This window comes from Molothrus ater, chromosome 6 (assembly GCF_012460135.2).
Source record: "Molothrus ater isolate BHLD 08-10-18 breed brown headed cowbird chromosome 6, BPBGC_Mater_1.1, whole genome shotgun sequence".
Classification (NCBI taxonomy): domain Eukaryota; kingdom Metazoa; phylum Chordata; class Aves; order Passeriformes; family Icteridae; genus Molothrus; species Molothrus ater.
In genome coordinates, this window is record NC_050483.2 from 52,925,919 (window position 1) to 52,947,958 (window position 22,040).

Consider the following 22,040-nt stretch of genomic DNA (forward strand, 5'->3'; position numbering starts at 1 on the left):
AGATTGGCTGGCAAGCCCTGAGCTTGTGGGCGGAGCCGGAGAGCCGCTGCTTCCCATTGGTTGGGTGCCGTGTCCGTCGCGCAGCGCCGCGCGGCCATTGGGCGGCGGCGCGGCCGTCCCTTGGCGGCGGCGGCGCGCGGGGGAAGATGTCGGGCGGCGACGCGAAGAAGCTGGTGCGCTCCCCCAGCGGGCTGCGCATGGTGCCCGAGCACCGCGCCGCCCGCAGCCCCTTCGGCCTGGACGAGCCGCCCTGGGTGCCCGACAAGGAGGTACCGCCGGCGGCAGGGGAGCCGCGCTTCCCTTCCCCCTGTTCCTTCCTCCCTTTCCCTCCGCTTTTTCACTTCCGTTCCCTAAATTAAGTTGATGGGTTAAAGGACGCAGGGACGGGGCTGTCACTCGCCCCTCAGCGCTGTGCGGCCCCGGCGCGAAAATTCGCGAGCGATTGGTGATGAGAAGTGTAGCGAACTGTGCAGTGTTGCTTTAAATGCGGATAAAGGTGGTTCTTGTTCAAAACTAAATTGCATAAATTATTGAAGCAATAGGGCTGAGGTAGAAGAGCCCTTCTGGCTCCCGGTGCGAGTGGTCGCGGTGTTAAACAGCCATTGAACAGCTCAGTCTGTTTCAGTCAACTTTGCTTTAAATACTTACTAAGTAAACGACATGATGGTGATATTTTTAATTTCGCGTAACGAGAGTTGATTGTTGCCAGCCGCCGCACCCAGATGCACATACAACATAGAATCCATTGTTGGTTTATTTATTTATTGCCAGCGTTCTGTGCCGTGGACACACGCCAGTGCATTTAAATGTGAGCGGAATGAAGATTTATTTTAGATGGGGCAGTGTGGGTTTCAGCCGGGGTCACCCCGCAGAGCGTTCCTGGGCAGATCCGGACCTGCTGGGTCTGTTCTGCATGGGAATACCGAGCGCTCCTCCTTCGGTGAGGAGTGGATAACAAAGCTTTTCCCACTGCCTCGTATCTCTTCAGGCAGAAAGTTCTGTGTAATTCAAGAAAAGATTGTTTGGGGACTGTGGTAGGATCTATTTAAACTTGTGGGATAGAGGGAATTGAGCCTGTATATTTTAGATATATCAGTCTGATATAGCATGCAGATCTATAGGCTGAGGGTGTTGAATTGTGACTGAATGTGCTCAGTGATATTTGCTATTGAGAGGAAGTGTGATAGAGGTAAATATTTAAAATGCATTTGTCAATGCAAGATTAAGACTATACATTGTTATTTTGTGGTTAGTTATTTTACTAGATTTCTGGAAGTAAAATATTTTCTAGAAAAAAAAATTTACTAGATTTCTGGAAGTATGTTAGAGTTCTGACATCCCATTGGTTAACAATTGCCAAATAAATTGCAAACTTTTGCCTTAAATAAAGCAGGTATGATACATGGGGAAACTTATAAATCCCATGTTTTTGTTAAGAACAATTAAATTTAAAGATACAGGGTTACCTAGGCAATGAATTAGTTGAGATGCTTGCTCTTGGTACCATGTCAGACATAATTAAAAATGAAGGGTCTATGTCCAAGACAAGACCTTGAGTGGTATTAGCAGATTCTGATCTGGCTTTTCAAGTCCATTGGCTTTTGCTGTGCAGCCAGTAACACTCACAAATCCAGTAGTTTTTTTTTTTCTTATGCAAGAAGAGTCAACTGGCTTATTTTGTTAAATTAAAGCCACTTAAGAATTATGGCAGTTGGTAGTTTTGTGCAGCTTATACAGCATTGAAATGTAATTAAGTTTTAAATTTTATTTAATCACAAGATTATACTGTCTTAAACTATCAGTAACTATGAGGAATTTGAAATGCAAGGCTGGAGCAGGACTGCTGAAAAGTTTAGTTTTTAAAGTAATCTTATTTGTAGCAGAGGTAATGAGTTGAGGGGGATTTATGAAAGTCTCTGCTGAGCATCATTACACTCAGGACAGAGCTTAGAATGTTGGTCTCTGCATGTGCCTTGTCTGACTCAGAATTTCTTTGTTAATCACCAGCAGAGCTCAATTGATGATATTTCTGTTAAGGAAACCTTGGACTAGAAATGGAGTGAGATGTGTCAGTTTGCCTGCAGAGGTGGCCACACCTTGTGATATCCAGCTGTGCACCAGATGTTTCTGTGGCTGAGGAGCACTGTGTGCTGCAGAGGAGCTGACAGCTGTGCTGGGAGGGTTCCCTCCCTGGCTGCAGGAGGGAGCTGAGCCCTCCTGGCCAAAGCCAGGCTCGGGCAGTGTCAGGGCACCTGAGCTCTGCCTGCCCTGGGTTTGCATCCTGCCCTTTCCCCCTCTGGCCAGGTGTGCTCCAGGTGGGATTTCCTGGACTTCCTCCTTTGCAGAGGTTCCCTGTGTTAGGGAGCTCAAACAGGGGTTCCCATGCATCCCTTCTTGAATCACTCTGTTATTATTTGTGCAAATAAAGCATGTGAAGTGTAACTATAGATTCCTGGCCATCCATGGGATTCTCACCTCTGGCTGGATCTGTGGGATTATGGAAATAAGTTCTCACACTTGAGCAAACCCATGACAAGTTTGCAATGAACCAGCTCTTGGTATTTTTAAATTAATGCCAAGATCCAACAGCTGTTGGATGTTCTTCCATTTTCCTCTTTCTAGATAAAGTAATCTGGTCCTGGCACTGGTGCTTGACTGCACATGAAATGAATGTACTTCTGACATGAATTCTTACTTAATTTCTTGCTTCACATCTTTTTATTTGAAGACATGAGAAGTAACTTGGACACTGTGCTTCCTTCTCTGTTAATGTGATAAAACCCCTCCAAGCAATAAAACTTAATTCAAATCTAGTCACTCTCTGATTATGTCAGTGCATGGATGAATAGGAAAAATTCACCTTTCAAGATGTTCTCAATAAATATCTTGTCCCAGGCAAAGCAGAAATGGACATTATGCAAATAATTCACTCCATTCTGGTTACTTAAAGCAGAAATACCTTGAAGGAACAGTATCTTGAGCTTGCTTGTGTCAGAACATTTTCCTAAGAAAATCCCATTTTGCAATGCCAGCTACCCTGTGCTACTTGACTTGTGATTTATTTAGGACTGCTGTTTATATCAGGCAGGGCAATCATCATGAGTCTGGAATTCAGAAATATTTTTCTATAGTTTGTGTTAAATAAGAGGATGGTTAATCTTGTTCCTTCCTAAAAATCACTTTTATGTTTAGCATAGCATTCTGTATGAAATCTATGTAGAACAGTTAGAAGAGTTTGGGTTTAATTCCCCCCCCCAGCTTGTGACTTGTGCTTTCTGCATTTTGGCAAAAAACAAATAAACAAAAACCCCCAAAACCTAACCCCCCTGAAAACCCAGTCCAGGCGAACTAAAAAAGCCCCCCCACCACCAAAACTCAACCAAAAAGCTCCCAAGTATTTTCATTAAGAAAATTAATTAGAACTCAGGTAAATTGAAGGCATACCAAAATTATTGCCAGGTCCTGCTCCCAGGCAAGCTGTTAAACTCCATGTCAAAAATTAAAACCAGGCAGAGCAGAACATGACATTAGCTGTGGAGTTCTGCTTGTTGCAGAGGTGAAACCTGGTGTATGCTGGAATTGCTTCATGCTGCCATTATTTATCAGTGAGTGTTGAAACAACCTCTTCTGTAGCCATTGTGAAAAAGATGTGTTTGGGTGCCTCAGTTCAGTGTTAGTTAAAACAATTCAGGAGCACTTCCAGTGCTCTTCTGTGTGGGATTTAGAAACAGCTTCTTGTAACAAATTCTGCAAGTAGGTGTTTACCTTCCACTACAGTGACTGCCACTACTGTCTAATGTGTTAAATGTCTGTTTAGACAGAAGAGCCTTTCATATAAACTCTTACCAATTATTAACAAGCTTACACTTCAAAAGGACATGAAAAATTTCTGGAGAATTTTTAATTTGGCTGCCGTAATATTTTCTTGGCTGCAGCTGTTGAACTTGTGACAGTGATTATCTGCTGGAGCAAAAGTCCCTGAATAGAAGCTGTTGTAACCTGAGGGGATTTATAGAAGGAAAAGGGTTAAGTATTGAAATATGTTAATTAAAGGCAAAGGGTGATTACTGTGTGCTTAGCAAATAGCACCTGCTCAGGTCAGGGCATGTGGTGAAGAGGACATTCTGCTGTAGTCTGAGATAGTCTGGTTTGAGGAATTTCAGTTTCTAGACTTATATAACCTAGTACAGATCTAACCACGTTCTTGTGAGTAAGTTGTCAGGCATAATTTTGCATTAATATTTGCTAGTAAATAAAGCAAAAATTGCATTATAATAACCCTCAGACTGGGGCTTGATATGGTAGATAAAAAGATGTAAAGTTTTGTTGAAAATCCAGTGACCTAAGGGTTGGGTATCAACCCTTTCATAGGTAACTTTCTGCACAGAAAATTTAGATTGTCCAGCAGTCACTGATCTCTTCTGGTTGTTAACACAGTCAGAGCTGTCACCCCTTAAACTCTACTTAGTTGGAAGGGAGAAACTCCTTCAATTTTTTTCTGTCATTTTTTTGAAAGGAGTGTGGGTGTAAGTTTGTTTTAGGAAAGAGGTATTTCAGGAAGTGACTTTTTGTAGCTGGAATAAGCATTAGGTCTTGGTGGCTTGGAAGAAAACCAAGTATCTCTTAGCATGTTTCAAAAATGTGTGAGTATTGAGAGCATTAAACATTGTGTAAACAATGTTTTGGCAAGTCAGCAGAGCAGGGTAGTAAAGTGAGGACAACTTTCAGAAAACCAGTTGACTCTGGAATATGGGACTGTGTAGATAGCCAAACATTATCAAGAATGGTAAATAATTCTGAGATGTTCTTTTGCCTGCTGGCAGGATGCACTCTTCATTAGAGGGAAGTTTGGCAGGTTTTTTTTTTGTCTTGCAAATGGAGATGACATTATTTTGCTACATCAGTATTAAATGAAAGCTATTCATGGTGAAAAGATAAGGAATGGAAATTTGTTGGAGGTGTTTCTTTATGGGGCATAATATGAAGCTCATTCTTTGTATATGGTGGTAGAATTAAAGGTTTAAAAAGATTGTAGACTAATCTTAATTTCTACTGTTTTCTAGTGCCCAAGATGTATGCAGTGTGATACAAAATTTGACTTCATAACTAGAAAGGTAAGATAAATTAATGAAATATGAAGCAGTAAGTGTTGCAAAATACTAAAATTGACATATTTTGAAAAGTAAACCAGGATTTGTCTTGAGTTTGGAAGAGAGAAATTCCAATTAAAGTAGAAAGTGTAAACTACATAATTAGGCTCACTGGATGAAGAGAAAACACTAACATTACATTCTGTTTATTTATGGTAAGAGGTCACTGGAATGCAGACTGGTGTGCAGAATATGACATGGAGAATTCTACAAAACACCCTTCCAAAGAAGGCCAGCAGTGATTTTTAGGAGGGAGCATCATTATTATACACATTATCCTGTGTATAATGTAGTGCAGTGACATAGTCCATGTTTTTTAATTTAATTGTTTGGTGGGAGAGGGAAGGAGAAATTTTAAGCCAGACACACTCATATGTTATACCAGATGACCAGCTGCTGTGTTTCCCTTGTGTTAGCTGTGGGAAGCAATTGGAGGTAGCCCTGGGAAATAGGTACTCCAGAGAATTTTGCAGAACATTTGGAAGGAAACCTAACATTGACCAAAAGTGCAGTGTTATCAGTTCCTTGTATCAAACTTTCAGGCTTGCTTTGAGCCACAGATGAGTTCCTGCTTGCCTGGGAGTACTTGTTCTGTCATGAGAACTTGCATCAGGAAGATCTGCTGGCACTGTCACACCCCTGATCTGGAGCACAGGCCACTGGTTGCAGATTTAGGGGCTGTGAAACACACTGCAATACTCGGTCTGGTTTCACAACTTCACTGGATTTGTGCTGTGCTGCCTGATACTCCTGATAAATGGAATAGCTTTAGGTTCTAAGTATGAAGATTCTTATATTTTTCCCATGGGAAGAAGAGAATAAGTTTTAAAGAGAGAATAAGTTTTAAAAGAGAATAATAGTATTTTCAGTTGAAGAAGAATAGAAACTTCAGTTGAAATTCTCCAAGATCTTTTGTCAGAAGCGCGAAAGGACCTGGAAACCGCTCTTCTCATGGGTTTTTATTGACAGGGAGGTGAAGGATTTACTGGACACCAGAGAAGCCCTTTCCAGTATTTTCTGCTCCAGAAGCATCTTTAGAGAGTGCCAGCAAAGGCTTAGAGTGCTGCTGTTTATATTATACTCAGTCCTTTGTGTCCAGCCTTCAGAGATTCCTGTAACAGTTCATTTCTTCTACCTGTCCCTCAGCTTGCATGTTTCACACCTGAGAAACTTGTAGTAACCTCTTAGTTTCCTTAGTAAATAAGTAAAGGAGGTGTTCTCTCGTGCTTTTAGCATCACTGCAGAAGGTGTGGGAAGTGTTTCTGTGACAAGTGCTGCAGTAAGAAAGTGCCTCTGCCTCGCATGTGCTTCGTGGACCCCGTGCGGCAGTGCGCCGAGTGCGCCCTGGTGTCGCAGAAGGAGACGGAGTTCTACGACAAACAGCTCAAAGTGCTCATGAATGGTAAGCACCCAGGGCTCCTGGTTGTGTTTATTCAAATTCCAGTGAACAGCAAGAGCAGTGCTTCTTGTCCAACAAGCTGTGGTTTTGTTTCCTCTTTGTCGCTCCTCTTGTTTTGCAGTTAATGATTTTGTGTTAGGGGTTTATTTAGAGAGAGGTTCACACCTCATAGTCAGTGTTTGCACCTCTCAGTTTGTACTTCTTGGTCTTGACAAAGAGTGATTTAAAGACTAATTCTTAATACCTGTGAGAACAGATGAAAATGCAGTTGGCATTTTCCTTGAAATAATGCATCTTTTAACCATATTCCTGTTACATTAAATAAGGATGAAAAATACTTGAGAGAATATTTTAACATTTTCAAACAAGATACAGTGCTTGTTTCAAGCTTCATCTGAGAGCTTTGATCTTGTCCATGGCCTACAGCTGTGGTTGATGGCAGATCATCATGAGTACTCAATTTTCCATAGGTTTAAACCTTCACAATACAGTAATTCATGTTCCAATTACATTAAGAAAGCTGAAACTTCAGTTTTTAAAATAGTCTGTGATGCTTCAGTGCCTTTTGATGATCTCTCAGCATGATACCTGTGTGCATAATGGGTGAGCTAAGCCCCACATGTGATGGGCAAGGATGTTGTTCCTGGGGAGATCTGGCTTCAGAAGGGAGTGTGCTCATCCTGGAGCACATAAATCATTCTTCACTCTGCTTTACCATGAGGGCGTAGACGAGTCTTTAAGTCACATCTTTTAAACGGAGGAGGTTTTTTTAAAGCTTGTCCTGTTTGCTTTCATGTTGTGAAGTTGTTTCTGACTTGCTGTAGAGCCACAGATGATGGTCAGAGAGGTGGTGGTGGTGGCTGTAATGTCCTTCTCCAGCCTTGGTGCTGCTATCTCTGTCTCACTTCAGCAGCACAGGCTCTGTGCTGGGGGTCAGTGAGCCTGGGTGAACTGGCAAGTAAGGAGGTGAAACTCCAGGGCTGCATGGTTCAGGTTATGGGGATGGATTGCAGACCATTGGGCAGGGCTGGATGTTATTTTCTTCATTTCCCAGGCCAGCAGTATTGGGATTGGGTAATACAGGGAACATGAGGCATGGAGGAAGCAAAGGGGTCGGGTGTGTAGGGCTGCTTGGAGCTCTGAGTCACTTCTCCAGTGTAGCAACAGTGACCTTCCCCTTGCCAAAGCAGTTTTCAGGGGGAAGAATCAACATGAAAGCTGAAGTTCATTGACCTCACAATAAGACTGAGCCAGCCTTCAGTAATGAAAAAGAGATGTCTTTACAGTTTCTTAAGCATGGAATTGAAGGTCACATCCTGCTATTAAATTGGTTTTTTTAATACAGAAACAATCATTTGTGTTACAGTGATGACAGAGGGTCTTTAATTGCCTGTCTTTGCCACCTCCAAATCTCTTCTCATTTTTAAAAGCTTCCTCTTGGATATCATCTGCATTTCTACACATGGGAGAAATTGCATAGCATGTGTGAAAGGTCCTGTAAGTCAGAACATGATAATTAAAGATCAGCTTTTTATACTTGAGTGTTTTGTGATGTTAATCAGTTTAATATTTCAGTTATTCTCTTATTTCGCTCAATTCAGTGTATTAGTAAGTAAAAGTTAGCTGTTCTTTCTGATACTTGAATGTTGCTTCTTGAATTCTGTATTAGAATACTAAACCATTTCTTTCCAGGTGCTACATTCTTTGTAACTCTGGGAACATCTGATAAATCTGAGCTCATGGTTTGTCGACTTTCCAACAACCAGAGGTGAGAAAGATTTATAGAAACTGCACTTGTAAACTATAGCATTGTTGTACTTACAGCTCTATTCTTACATAACTTAAAAAAAATATGAGAGTAACATGCCCTGAGGATATTGGAGAGAGTAATCAGACTGAAAGGGTAGATCCAACAATACTGGAATGTTTGCTTGAATTTACTAACAGTGTGTCTTGGAAGGGTGAAATTTCAATGAAAAGTAACATTTTCTACTTGATTTCTATCCCTCCTCACCCCAAAGAATAGATAAACAATGTCACTGAGAGATTGTTTAATTTTTTTCCTCTGGTTTGGACTTGATATTGTTGAAAAAAAAAGTGAAAAAACTCTTTTTCTTCTATTATGTAGATACCTGGTTTTGGATGGAGACAGCCATTATGAAATTGAAATTATACAGATTTCAACTGTTCAGATACTTACAGAGGGATTTACTCCTGGAGGTATTTTTTTCTTTTAATATAAATGAACTATTAAGAAAAAAAATGAAGCTGCAGTTACTGAGCTAGACAATGCAGTCAGTGTGTAACTGTGCTGGTTACAACTGCTCTCAGAATGTCCCATGTGGCTGCTGGGATTTGGGGGAACACTTAAAGATGGAGAAGTTCCCCTACAGCCTTAATGTGGGAGAGCCTCTTGATAAACCTGAGTGAAGGTGGTTGTCACCTGTTCTCTTGGGTATGTACAAATATTTACTGATTTAAGACCTCATAGGAGGGAACTGTTAGTCTTTGGTAGCTTCCATTTCAGAATCCAGCTGAGATTTTGCCTTGACTGGTTCAAACATTGTTAACAGAATGAAGTGGGGGAGGGAGAGTAAATAATTCAACTATCTTTTCTTCATTTCATTCAAGACAAAGGGGTGGCCAAATGAAACTGGTAACATCTAAATTGGAGTGCAGCAACTTACTTAAAATCTCTTACCAGATTTTAGAGTATTTCAGGATGAACCTGAATATGAATTGACTGAAATGAGAACAAACAAGGTCAGGAATTTCATTAATTGTTCTTTATCAACACTTCTGTCACTGCTGGGTTTTTCTAATTGCACAGCCCATCTGTGCATTATTCAGTCAGTACAGCATGTTAACTTGAATAAACTTACCTTGGTTTTTAAATCACCCAGGTATATTGCTGAGCCACTTAATGCTCCTGTAATTCTTTGTTCACTACCCTTCTGATTGCTTTATCTCTTTTCTGCCTGCCTTCCTTGTTGATGGTAGAAAAAGATATTCACACTTACACCAGCCTCCTGGAGAGCCAGCCTGTTACTGAAGGTATCTGCAGTGCCTTTCAGCATGACTCACCCAAGCATGTCATGGCCCCCTCACCTCTTTCTTCTCTGCAGTGCTGATTATTTGCTTGATCCATAATTGCTGCTCAACCTGAGTTATGTTCGAGTCTGACATGTATCTGTTCCCTTCCCATATGTCTGTTTAATAAACCAAGAGTGAATGTTTTGTAACACTCTGGAGAGAACTAAAGTACTCAAGGTGCTCTTTAGACCAAAGTGCTGTTGTCCATGCTGGGAGAAGGGGAGATGAGAAGTGCTATCTGCAGTAGTACACAATGTTACAGATATCTGCTTGGCAGGTTGCTGAATTGAGCATACTAGAAATGAATATACTCCCTGTGTGCCGTCTGGAAAGGCTTTGCACTGAAACTGTTAATTATTGGCTTGCTTTTACACAACTTTAAAAGAAAGGCCTCTTTGTTGTGCAGGGTGTGTTCTGTCTTAGTAATGCCAGGCATGGGCAAACTGGTCAAGGCTGTAGGTGTGTGATTTCCCCTGGTTTATCTTTCAGTAGACCCTTAATCCATTGTTCTGACCATAGGTGCAGAGAAGCGATTGATGAAGTTGAATTTCCATTTATCCTAGGAGAGTAGAAAATAGCTCTTTTATAAACCCTGCTGTGGGCTTCTGATTGCATTGGGTGCATTAACAGCACTAACTAGATTGAGTTTGGCTTAGATTGTGATTTGTTTTGGCTCCTCAGATATTGCAGTAACAGCCTCCAGGAGCCCTCTCATGCAGACACTTCTAAAAAGAGCTTTGTAAGAAGTGTCCTCTGTATGCTAGTGCTGTTCCTAGACCTTAGTTTATGCTCCACTGCTGCAGGAAGTCATGACAGTAATTGTCATTCTAAAAGTTCTCATTAAATGACTCTATTTTTGCTTTGGTTTATCTTCATCTCTGCAGCCTCAGTAAGAGAGCTACAAACACCTCGCTTATCACGCTGTTGGCAGAGCAGCATTTTTGGCACCAATTTCCTTCAGGAAGTAAATGATGTTGCCAGCTGTTCTCTAGCCTTATGTAAGCATCATTCCAACCTTTACCAGGTTTGGAGGGACTGCTGCCTGCTGTGTCAGACTGTCTCCAGCAGGACCCTGCTTTGCCATCAGTTTGATTGGACCCTAGGCCTGCAGACTGCAGGCTACTGTATGAAACTGTGGTAACAGTGTCTTAACATGGTGCTGGTAAATCATGAGGGTGTTCCAGGTGTGTGGCTTTACCTGAAGGCTGATGCAGGTTCTGCCTTGGTGCTTGGCAGAGAGAATGAAGCAATATGAGGCTGCAGGTTCCACTGCTGGCACTACGAGCTGTGGTCATGAGCTCCTCCAATCCAGCAGCTGCTTGTACTCTGAACTGAGCAATGAGCACATTTCTCCAAACATACTCATGAGCTGGAAAATGTTGTGTTACTTAGGTGGTAAAACCTACTGCTGTTCCAGATGTTGTTTCTCTTTTCAGGAGGCAACACTCGTGCCATAGGAATGATCCTGCAGTACAAGGCACCGGGGTCGGAGGAGGTGATGCAGATGAAGTTTACTGCTGGTGAAGACTTCAGCTGTAACAAGAAGCTGTCAGCAGCCTGGCTGGCAGCTATGCATAAGGTAAGCAAAGCAGCCAAAACTTAGACAAGGCTGAAGAAAATCTTTACCTAGGGTGTTCAGCAGCACCACAGAGAGCATTCAGCCTTAGGAGTATTTCTATTATTTTTTTATCAAGGACTTCAGGGCCTTGTTGCTTAGAAAAAAGAAGCTATGGCTGGGTGTAATGAACATGACTTTAGCTTTCTGCTCAGAGACTGAAGAATTTATGTACTCTGAAGGATTTCCCAAGATCTTACGTATGTTATTAGATGAAAAGAACTAAGAATTTGGCTTTAAACTTCCTTGGATTTTGTTACTGGCTAAAGAATGTGCACTATGAAATACTTGTTTGACCCTAAGTTCAGCTAATTATTTTTCCTGCTTCATGAAGATTCAAAGAAGTTGTTGATTTTTGGAAATGGAAGAGTTTAATCTTTGGTGCTAGGCCCTGCATGGGTAATGAAACTGAACGTTCATATTTGCTAAATCAAAGTTATGGTGGGAAAAAACCAAAGCCACACTCCAATCAGTCACCTGATCAGTTGCTGATCAGAACTGTCATTTATAATGTGTATGGGCAGGTTTGTGGCTCTTTGCTGCTTTATTGCCATTTTAGAACTCCCCAGGTGCCTTTACTCTGCTCAGCACCGTGTGCTCAAACTTCTATCACTGTGCAAGTGCATTCAGCACTTCCTCAATGCTAGTACAGGTCTCAGATGGACGAAAAGGAAGAATTTAAAGCCCTGGATTTAAAGGAGGTTTTTGGAGGGGTGGGAAGTAGATAAGGTGGCTGCAAGTGAAACTTTAGTTAACATTTTCCCTTTCTGTTAGGCAACAAAACTTCTCTATGAGTCTCGGGACCAGTGAGAGCTGCAGCTGTGGCCTCCTGAGGGCACCCACAGACACCAGCCTCCACAGACCTGCCTCTCACTTTGTGCTGATTTGACAGCTGGAAATATTTGCTGTTCTTGACTCTCTCATTCCAGCGTGGTTCATTATGTAAGAACTGGCAAATGCAATGTGAGTATTTTTTTGAACCATGAGTATTCACGGTAGTGTGCAATATGTATACAGTTAATGCTTTAAACAGCCTCACCTTTTAAGACTTTGTATATTTTGTTAAGCCTTTACTGGCACTTAATATGAAAGTGACCTGCACTACAGCTAATGTACAGCACAACTTTTATAGTAACCATTATATATACTGTTTGCTACAGGAAGCAAACAAATGTGTATGTCTCTTCTGCAGAGAATAGCTTTTGGGTATAGATCTCAGGTTTTTCCCTCTATCCAAATGTTTAAAATCAATGTACAAAAAAAAAAAATCTGCCTTAGATATGATTTTATAGAAATCACGTGAGTTTTTTTAAACATTTAATTTTAAACATCTAAATTTTTCACCGAATACCACCAAATTTGACTTGTATGAACTTGACCGTGAAACTTCACTTCTGTAATAAGCTTCCAGAATAATTTTTAGTTTTGTATTTTCTTTTTTGGTAACGAGCTTTTGTTAATCTAACTGTAATGCTATCTGAAATTGTATACAATTTAATGTACAAATATGAATAAATTAATTCACTTATTTAAAAAAAGAGGTGTTGCTTAATTTTGTAATATACAACTTCTTTAGTAATGGCCACCATGGTCTCTGAACTGTCAAATTTTTCACTTTTTCTAAAGAAAACACTAATTTTAGTTCTAAGTTAACTTTTCCCAGTTGGAATACTGGGATACTAGAGTGTAAGCACATCTTCAGTGAAGCTGATAAAACAAGGAGGAAAGGTGGGTTGACAGCTGTAACCTTGGTCAAGCTACAATTAGTGTTTTCATGCAGACTCTGACCAAAGCCACATCTGCTGTCGAGACCTCTATAAAGAGAGTGAAGAATGCAGCCATGCCTTAGCAGTACTTTATTGTGCACATTTACATGTTCTCTGAATTAGTGTATCATAGGCTCTTGAAATCATCACATTCATGTAGCAAATTCTTCAACAATAATACCCTTTCACTTTTCACCACAATATATACAGTTAATGCTGACCTGTGGTAAAAGCAAGTTACAGCACTGCAGAAATGGATATATAAATTATACACAGAACTTGTACATGAAGAGTTAATCAAATTGCATACTGTTAAATGGGAGAAAATTACAAGAAATATGGCTAAAACTTATAACGGGAAATTCAAAATATGCTTTTGGTATATAAAATCATGTACAATTAAAATTCCAGTGAAGTGCCTGTTTGTGGGGTTTTTCTTTTTTGCTTGAAACTACAATGTAGTGGAATAGGTTATTGCATAACTTGCCTTGGCAGCAGTTGTAGGCTGCCAAGAACCACAGAAACTGTCCTCAAATAAGCTATTGCCTTTCTTAAATCCTTCTCTAAACCTTGTTTCTTTCTTCTCCTCGACTTGGCATCTACACGACCCTCTTTCTCTACTTCTATCCAGTCCTTCATATTTTCTTCTAGACTGACTCAGGCAGACTTCAGGTGACACAGTATAACCCTTACCAGACTCTTACCCTTTTCAACTATTGCACTTTCATCCCTGCAGACATACAAATCCCTTAAGCTGCTGCAACTTCAGTACTAACTGTTGTGTCCAGGCTGGATGAGCTCGGGGGGTTAGTAGGGGAACCTTTACATTCGTAGAGGTAACACCGGTGCTGTAAGCTGAATAATAAGAAAATAAAACACCAAGTGAAATATTGTGTAGGGACTTTGAGAAGTGTACAAATACTGTTGGTTTTTGTTAGTTCTCTAGCTTGATTCTAAATGCAAATACTGCAAGATGCTAGACTAGGTAAAGCTTTTGTTGGGCTGTCCAGACTAGGATTTAAGTGTTTTACCATGTTGCCACCTAAAATCCTGGCCTTCACCAAGCTTTGGTAACTACTTAATTATGCATGTAACAGGTGACGATCTTGTGTCCTAGAACCCAAAGAGTTGATCGGTAATGAGAACTCAACATTCACTGGTATGGAACAGAAATACCCAAAATCCCGACATGGGACAGTTGCTGTGGGGGGTTGGAGCAAACTGGACAGTCTGCACTCTGCAATGACACCTCTGAACATGGAACACAAGGAAGCTCCTACCACAGAACTCTGACTGAAAACACCGTGTGAGACGAGAGCTGGCGCAGCACTGGCGGTAGCGGAGGCATCGCTCTCCTCCTCAGTGCTGGTCACACAAACAATCCTCGTTTACAAACTGCAGATCTTGGAAATCATGGATGCTGTCCATTTAACAAGAGAAAGCACCATTAAAACTAAATATCATAGTTTTATTTCTCTGTGTGAAATGACCAAAAATGATGGCTCCAGTGTATGTTCTAAGTTTCCAGTTACCAGCATGGTACTGCACTGTTGTACAACTGAATTCAAGCAAGGGTTCGCTGTCGAGGTTTTATTCGTGGATATAACTAAAAAAAACCAGAATAACAGTATTAGGCTTTGCATGGTTAATACAAACTTAAATAATTTATAACTAAAGGGGTACTTTAGGCAAAACTTATTAGGCAGAACTGGGTGATGAAGTGTTTTGGGGGGTGGGGTTTTTGTAAGCTTGAGGGTGTTCTTAGGCCACTCCTGAAAAACAAGAAGCAGGAGGAAAAGGGCTGATTTACTCCTGCCAATGGCAGCAAGATGGCTGCTCTGAAAATGACATGGTGCATTTAGCTAGAGATCCAGAACAGACAAAGGATGCTTTTACATAAGTACAAAAATTCCCTGTTGAGCACTCCAGAGAGCTTATTTCCTGCTCTGCAAGGTTCTCTTATGCATTTTGTCCTCAGTAGCTCTCTACTTAGTCACCTTACATTCCTGGCCTCTCTCCTGACAGTGTTCCATCTGTCTGAGCAGCATAAATAATGTGCCCACAGTTGACATCTTCAAGGCTCTTTTGTGTTTTAAACTCATACACACCTATGTTCTCATCTTGTGCCAAGTATTAAAAACCTTCCCAAAGAACTTTCTGGAGCAAGTCTTCAAGCTGCCTAACAGAGCCACCATATTTTCCATAAGGGCTCTATATTTTAGCCAAGGAGGAGAAAAAAGTCTCATTAAAGCATAAACTATATTAAATATACTAACTTGCTCAATGACAACCAGCACCAGTCTAACAGTAGCCTCTCCTGTTTGTTTACAATGGCACAGAGGCCAGAGAGAATAATCTGCTTTACACCACTTCATAGTGCTGTGGATGGTGCACAGAGGGATTCTGACTAAAGATCCATCTTTTGTTCTACTTCACGTGCAGGTGACACATAGAAGGGAGAGGTAAAAGAACTTACCCCGAGGAGGTTTTTGGGCACATAGCCTTCCTTGTCATTGAGGCGGGCCCACCACCACTCCGTTTCATTGTCATCCTTGCGCCTCAGGATAGTGATGGCATCGCCCTCGTGGAATGACAGCTCGTCATTGTTCTGGGCTTCATAATCCCACAGAGCATACACCACCCCTTTATTCATCACTCCCAGCTTCTCCTGCACTCCTGTTAACAACACCAGATGGTAAAATAGCCTCTTTTTTTCCTCTGAGATTTTTACTATTGACACAGTGGCCCTAATATTAGCCTCCCATTAATAACATTTCAAGAACAGTTTTCAGAACTTCCACGATGAAATGCTGTCAGAAATTTAACTGCATGATAAAACAAAATCTTAGAGAATGAGGTTTTTTTCTTTTATTATATGTGCAGTGGAAACCGCTTCCTACAGCAGGCCTTGTACAGGGACACTTGAGGCTTTCAGAACTCACACAATGTCAGATCTGACAGAGCCTTAATGAAGCTTAAATCCTCTGATGGACATTAAAAATTTGTGTGCTCCATTGAAGTTCTTTTCTTGCAAAATATATTATAGTAACTAAGCACTCCTGTAAATTAATCATTCATGAAGCTTATTTCTTTCTTTGTGTGATCTGCTAGAAATTTGGGTATAAATCTCAGGTGATGATAGATAGCTCTGAATTTCAGCATAGGGATGAAAATCAGAGCACAGCACCACTACACAGAAACATGCTGCCTTGTCAAAATGCCTTGGAAACACCAACTCTTAATATAATTTTATGGGAAATAAAAGGCTGCTCCTACTACTAGAATTCAGTTGACAGCCTGTGCATCAGGAAGTTAGGAGTCTCTCTGTCAAAACACTTGCCAACTCACTGTTAAGGTCAAAACCTCCCTGTAGAAGCATTTCCTGAAATGAAGCCAAATTAAAACCTTAAAAATCTTAACATTTGAAGGAGCCTGTGAAGTAATTCAAAACCCAGAAGGACTAAGACCAACATCACAGTGAAAAGGTGATGCTGGTTTTAGCACTTTGAAAGCACAGGGATTTGATGGGCCATATCATCCAGTCTGGGGCCTAAGCAGATGTTTCACACACATCAGAGGCATAAATCAGGATGAATCTTAAGAAAGAGTTGGTGTCACAGCTTACCATACAAAAACTGGGAACACTGAATATAACCTTCTTCCATCTCCTCACACTTGTCTGCAGCAGTTTCTATATCACTTATAGTTGAAGCAAAAATAGCTGCCCCAGATTCAACCAGTAGTTTACAGAGATGAACACTATTGCAAGAAGCTGCACAATGCAAGGGTGTCCTGAAATAAAGCAAAAAAATGTACATGTGAAAAAAGAAGTTTCCATGAATCCTAACTTTCATCTTACCTTTTAGAGCCTGTCTGTTTTAAAAGGAAATTTTTCTTATGTTTAAAGGATGTGTATGCATTGTCTAAAACCTGTCAAGCAGCTAGGGTGGATTTCAGGATTTACCTGACTCCAGCAAAGCCAAGCATTATGAAACAGATGATAGCAAAACTAATAATTTTCACAGCTTAAAAGCTGTTGGGTGTGAAAGGGTATTTTCCAGTACAAGCAAACCTGAAAGGTAAAACAAAGTTGAGGATTCAAAAAGACTTCAGGAATGCTACAGCTACCTGTAAGGTGAGATTGTTCAAGAATACCAACATCTGTAGTGGTATCTTTGATGAAGAAACTTCAGCAAAACAACTTTTGTCATTAGTTATTTACAGTTTAATTATTTCAGCATCTGAACAAGAAATGCAGCTCTACCACTAATTACCACAAATGGTAATCTAATTTATGGTTTAAGCGTGCTTGCTTGAGAGCTGAACACGCTGTAACCTTGCATTTGAATTTATCTCCACCTATAGCTTGGAGAGTACTCATTTGATGGGGATAAAGAGGAGGGAAATTTTTCCCAAAACAGGCTTCAATTAAATTTTGAATGTGCATCTACATGGTGCTTCTCCCAGATACTAGGTTAAAAATCTTGACTCTTACCAGCCATCACTATCTGCTGCATTTACATTGACACCAAAATCGAGCAGGAACTTCACAATGTGGTGATGACCAGCACACACTGCATTATGCAAAGGTGTAATGCCCTCATCATTTGGTTTACTGGGATCATCAACCTGTTGAAAACATAAAATAGTTTAGCACTTCCTTTTCCCTGAATACTGCATGGGGTTGCCATTGTTTAAAAGCTTACCTCATATATGATTCGTTGTACCAGATCAAATTCACCCTCCAAAGAAGCATCTAGGAGGAGAGCCAAGGGATTGAACTTCACTCTCAAACCATGGCCTGTTCTTTCGGAGTTGGGTTTCTTCAAGTTGGTACGTTTTGTCTGAATAAAGATGAAGGTTGGAAGGCATCATTTCAGGTTGTACAAGTGGAAAAAATGATTCATTTATGAATCTCATCTTCCTTAAATCATATTTAGAGCTATGAAATCATTTCTATTTAAGTCTCTAAATAAAAGGCTTGATACATTACTACATTTTATGCAGTTAAAAAAATGAAAAAGCAAGCCAATATAGTTTCAAATCTTCTAATTAAAGATAATAAGGCATGAAGTACTTAAGTCAGTGTTTTAAGCATCATCATCATCATAATTGTATCTAATATAAACTGTGCATATTACAGGTGGATTATCTAAGACACTGAAAACTTTTGCTTAGCCTGGGAAGTACCACACAATTAAGCCAGAGTCTGTACTTAGAGGAATCAATGCCTTGAATTAGCAGGAGTCTCTGTCGTAGGTCAAACCTGGCAAGTTGGGAGTTTTGTTGTAGGAACGAAAAGTACAGAACATGAAGCTATTTTATGTGACATTCTAGCAGGTTTTATCGGAAGCAGCATTTTCAAGATCTGAAGCACATTTAAATGTGTTTTGAGAATATTCAGAATCCCTTACATGTGTCCTTGTCACTTGCTGTGGAAAAAAATATTATTAACTACAGTTTTTATAGAATGCTTTTAGTCTCTAGCTCTGTAGGATCTATTTTCACTTATGGTTCTATATAGGATGGCTATTTCAGTTTGGAAAATAAACCCTTCATATTATGAATAATATTAGTTGCTAGCATATCCCATTCTCCAGGAGTCTCCTGGCCCTTATGTTCATGGAAAACCATACAAAGCCTTGTGCACACTGCAGTCAAATTCTCAGAAGAATGCCAAGGTTCCTATCTGAATCTAAAAATGAGGATGAACCTTGGTTTCAAAGAGTGATTGATATCACAACAACAAAGAATAAAATTCTTTTTTTTCTGTACTTTTCAATTCCCCAGTGTGGTAGATTTTGGTAATGGCAAGTATTTAAAAGATTTTAGTGTAGCTGGAGGATGGACTTTGAAAGCAATTCAAAGTATGTGACAAGCCCATTAGAAAAACATTTCTGCTATCACAAGCCAGCTATGTTGCTGCTGGAGTTAGTCCTTTTCCATCTCCTCTGAGAGGGGAAAAGGAGAGCAGTCTCCCCAGAATAGCTATTTCAGCTGGCCTGCAAATTAAAAAGCTTCCCACTGACCTAACTATTTGTATGAAACTAATGATAAGCTATCTTTGAAGGCCTGAACAAATTAAAAAAAATTAATGGAATCTCCAATTCCTGAATTAGTTCTACAACAAGAACCTCCAAAAAGTTGAGAAACACATACACAACCTCCCGTTACCGGTTTGCTTATTTTCCTTATTAAGCAGCTAGAGTAGCAAAGAAACTAATCCACCAGAATTCTCCCTGGAACTCCTCTGGTTTTCTTTCCTTTTAATATCATGAGACTTCAAATGCAAAGATACCGCTGAGCACAAGCTTACCATGTTCCAGTTATGCTTAAGCACAAAGCTAATTCTGTAGTTCACAAAGTTTTCTTTTGCTTTGTTACTTACTGGAGGAAGTGGAGGAGGAAGAGCAGGTGGCAAAGGAGCTTCATCTTCTACTGGAGAACTGACCTCTGGCGTGGGACTGGGTGACTGCTCAGTAGAAGGAACTATAGAAAGGTTGTTGTTGTTGTCTTCAGTTGTCTCAGGAGTTTGATTTGTGGTTTCAGTGCTTATCAACTCCTCGGTAGCAGGAGAAGGTAACTCATTGTCATTGGCATCTGACGAGGGGGGTGGTTCATCAGGGACAGGAACCGTAGGTTGCACGGGGATTGGTTCTTCAATATTGCCATTGGTGCTGGCGTTCCCATTATCAACGTCAGCTAAGTTGCCTATGAAGTCCTGTGGATTGCTTGGCTGATAAAAAGGAGCACTTTCTATCCCTCCAGCCAGGGTATTAAAGCGCTGGTACAATAATTTCTGTATATTTGGTCCACTCGGGCCCTCTGGCTCAGTGATGGAGCTGCGCTTCTTCAATGGCCTCGGAGCATTGGCCAATTTCCTCCTCAGAGCCTCCAGGTCAGCATCGCTCTGATACCGTAGGGGCGAGTGCACGATAGGGGTGAGCTTTGTAGGACTGAGAGGACGGGGAATATTTTCCACATTGCTGTTTTCACTGGCTGGTGGAGCATTTTCCAGCTCTTGATCTTTTTCAGTGACCTCAGTCTGAGGCTGAGATGGTGGCTGTGAGGGAGACTGGGCAGGCAAAGAGCCATGAAGGAATGGCAAGGGTGAGGGAGAGGTTGAACCAGACTGTAATACAGGCTTTCCATAAACTGAAGAAAAGAAAGATGGAAAACAGTGAAGAGCTGTTCTTAAATTACATAATAAAATATTTATAAATAAACTACTGATACTTGTTTGCCACTAATACAGAAAGAAAAAAAAATTGTTCTGGGGACTGTCAAAACAGAAATAAATACTTAACCTGTTGGTGATGCTGATGCTTACAATTATAAGCTGCAAGGAGCATCTGGAATGTTTTTCCTCTTTCACGAGGAAACAGTAAGAGAAGCAAAACTCTTATCTAGACACTGGTTTTTCAACTTATTTATCAAAGTATTGATAAAGTATCCAGGCTATATTGTTCCAATTGCATGTTGTTTTAAAATAAAAGGTAAATCAATGCATACTTATTGATAACCTCAAAAAATATATTGAATGATTTTTCTGCTATGCTGCATGCAGAAAAATTACTCCTCACAGATTTAGACAAGTTTTCCAAACCGATATGGGAAGTGAATTAGGCCAAACAAGTAGATCTTAATGTATTTCAAAGAAAAAAAAGAGCAAAATATATTCTACCTGCTTTTACCGACTTATTTAAAGTATTGTACACAGCTTGTTGGTAATTCTTTGGTGGTGTTGCTTGCTGAAGATACACTGAGTAGATGGAACTGGAGTTCACTGTCTGTGGCCCTTTTCTGGGAGACTGAGGTCTGGATCCTTTATCAGCGAGAAAAGGTCTGATTGCCACAGTCAAAGGCAGTTCTGGCCTGCCCTCTCCTCCTGGGAACAAGGGAGGGCCAGAGGGTTGATACGTGGGGCTGGGAGGGACAGAAATTCTCTGCTGGATCTGCTGAGAGGAGCTGGGCTGGTGCACGTTGCTGGGCGGCGGGAGCGGAACCGGCCTCTGCCGATTTGCTATACTGGTGCCAGGCCTGGGCAGGCTGCCATCCTTCCTCCTTTCTAGAGAGTTTGTAGAACCTGTTCCTAAGGGAACTGGGCTTGGATAGGTCCCATAGTTCTGAGGCAGCTGCTTGCTTACACCAGGAACCGTTGGTGGCACCTTCCCCAGGTCAAGACCCTGTGTAAGAACAATAAATAGTATACACCATTTAATTAAATAAAGTACTTCTGAGCAAGAACATTCCTTTTTCAACATACCATACAATCCTGTGGGACAGAAAAGGAGTCAACATAAACAATTTGTGTTCCTTTATCACTAGATATGATTCTACCTGAGTTTATCTGAGGATCTTATCATACCTCAGACAAAGGCCACTGTTGAAAGGCACTTTCAGCTCTAACACATTCATATCAATTTAAAACTATTTGCATACATGCAAAGCCTGATTAACTTGTTCTAGGTTCCAGATCTCAGTGTCTAGTTGATCTTGAAAACACATACTGTCAGAGTTTACCAAAACAACTTAAAGACCAAGTCCTTATTCTTTAAAGATTATAGTCTTAAAGGATTAATAAAGTACTATCACAACAGTGAAGACAGATACCACTATTAGTCTCACTAAAGGATGAATTTAATGACTTCTTTTGTGAGATTTTTGGGAAAAAGAGTACACTGAAAAAGTAATAATCTATACAAAGGAAAAAGACTAACAAAGATATGAATTAGATAAACATGAAGGAGAGGGGAGAGGATTAGGAGAAGCAATGAGGGAAAAGGGGAGACTAGATATGTAAAAGAACAAGAAGGAATACAAAGTACTGAAGTTGAAAGAAACCCACACATTTTAATGTGATAAGAACAGGAAGGAACAGAAAAAATATAATTTTCTTTATGACTTTTTACATAAACAGCAGAAGGGAAATGGAATGTGTATCTAATTGAAGTGAGTTCAGCTACGAAAGCCAAAGGTTCATAATTTCAGCTAAGCAAATCTATAAATATATCACA

The 22,040-nt window shown here is 40.5% G+C and overlaps 2 protein-coding genes across 5 annotated transcripts in view; one reads left to right on the forward strand and one right to left on the reverse strand.

Annotated features, from left to right (window-relative positions):
• Positions 1-120: 120 nt before the first annotated feature.
• Positions 121-13,775, forward strand: ZFYVE21 (zinc finger FYVE-type containing 21). 2 transcript variants are annotated; one of them, XM_036383759.2, is made up of 8 exons: positions 121-269; positions 5,064-5,114; positions 6,384-6,552; positions 8,242-8,317; positions 8,678-8,769; positions 9,550-9,603; positions 11,079-11,221; positions 12,032-13,775. In XM_036383759.2, exons 1-8 carry the CDS (start codon positions 147-149, stop codon positions 12,065-12,067), a joined length of 744 nt encoding a protein of 247 aa, XP_036239652.1. In that variant the 5' UTR covers positions 121-146; the 3' UTR covers positions 12,068-13,775. The 2 variants fall into 2 exon arrangements, with proteins under 2 accessions (XP_036239652.1, XP_036239653.1); XM_036383760.2 differs by lacking the exon at positions 9,550-9,603 and having other exon boundaries at positions 122-269.
• Positions 13,776-14,470: 695 nt separating this feature from the next.
• PPP1R13B (protein phosphatase 1 regulatory subunit 13B) overlaps positions 14,471-22,040 on the reverse strand; it is a 68,176-nt gene continuing 60,606 nt past the window's right edge. For all 3 annotated transcript variants that reach the window (XM_036383755.2, XM_036383758.2, XM_036383757.2), the window contains 7 exons: positions 20,708-21,209; positions 19,412-20,178; positions 17,730-17,867; positions 17,519-17,652; positions 16,649-16,815; positions 15,500-15,699; positions 14,471-14,629 (listed from right to left, as the gene is read on the reverse strand). In XM_036383755.2, coding sequence (XP_036239648.1) covers positions 14,588-14,629; positions 15,500-15,699; positions 16,649-16,815; positions 17,519-17,652; positions 17,730-17,867; positions 19,412-20,178; positions 20,708-21,209 — 1,950 coding nt within the window. In that variant the 3' untranslated portion in view covers positions 14,471-14,587. The remainder of the gene's footprint in view (positions 14,630-15,499; positions 15,700-16,648; positions 16,816-17,518; positions 17,653-17,729; positions 17,868-19,411; positions 20,179-20,707; positions 21,210-22,040) is intronic.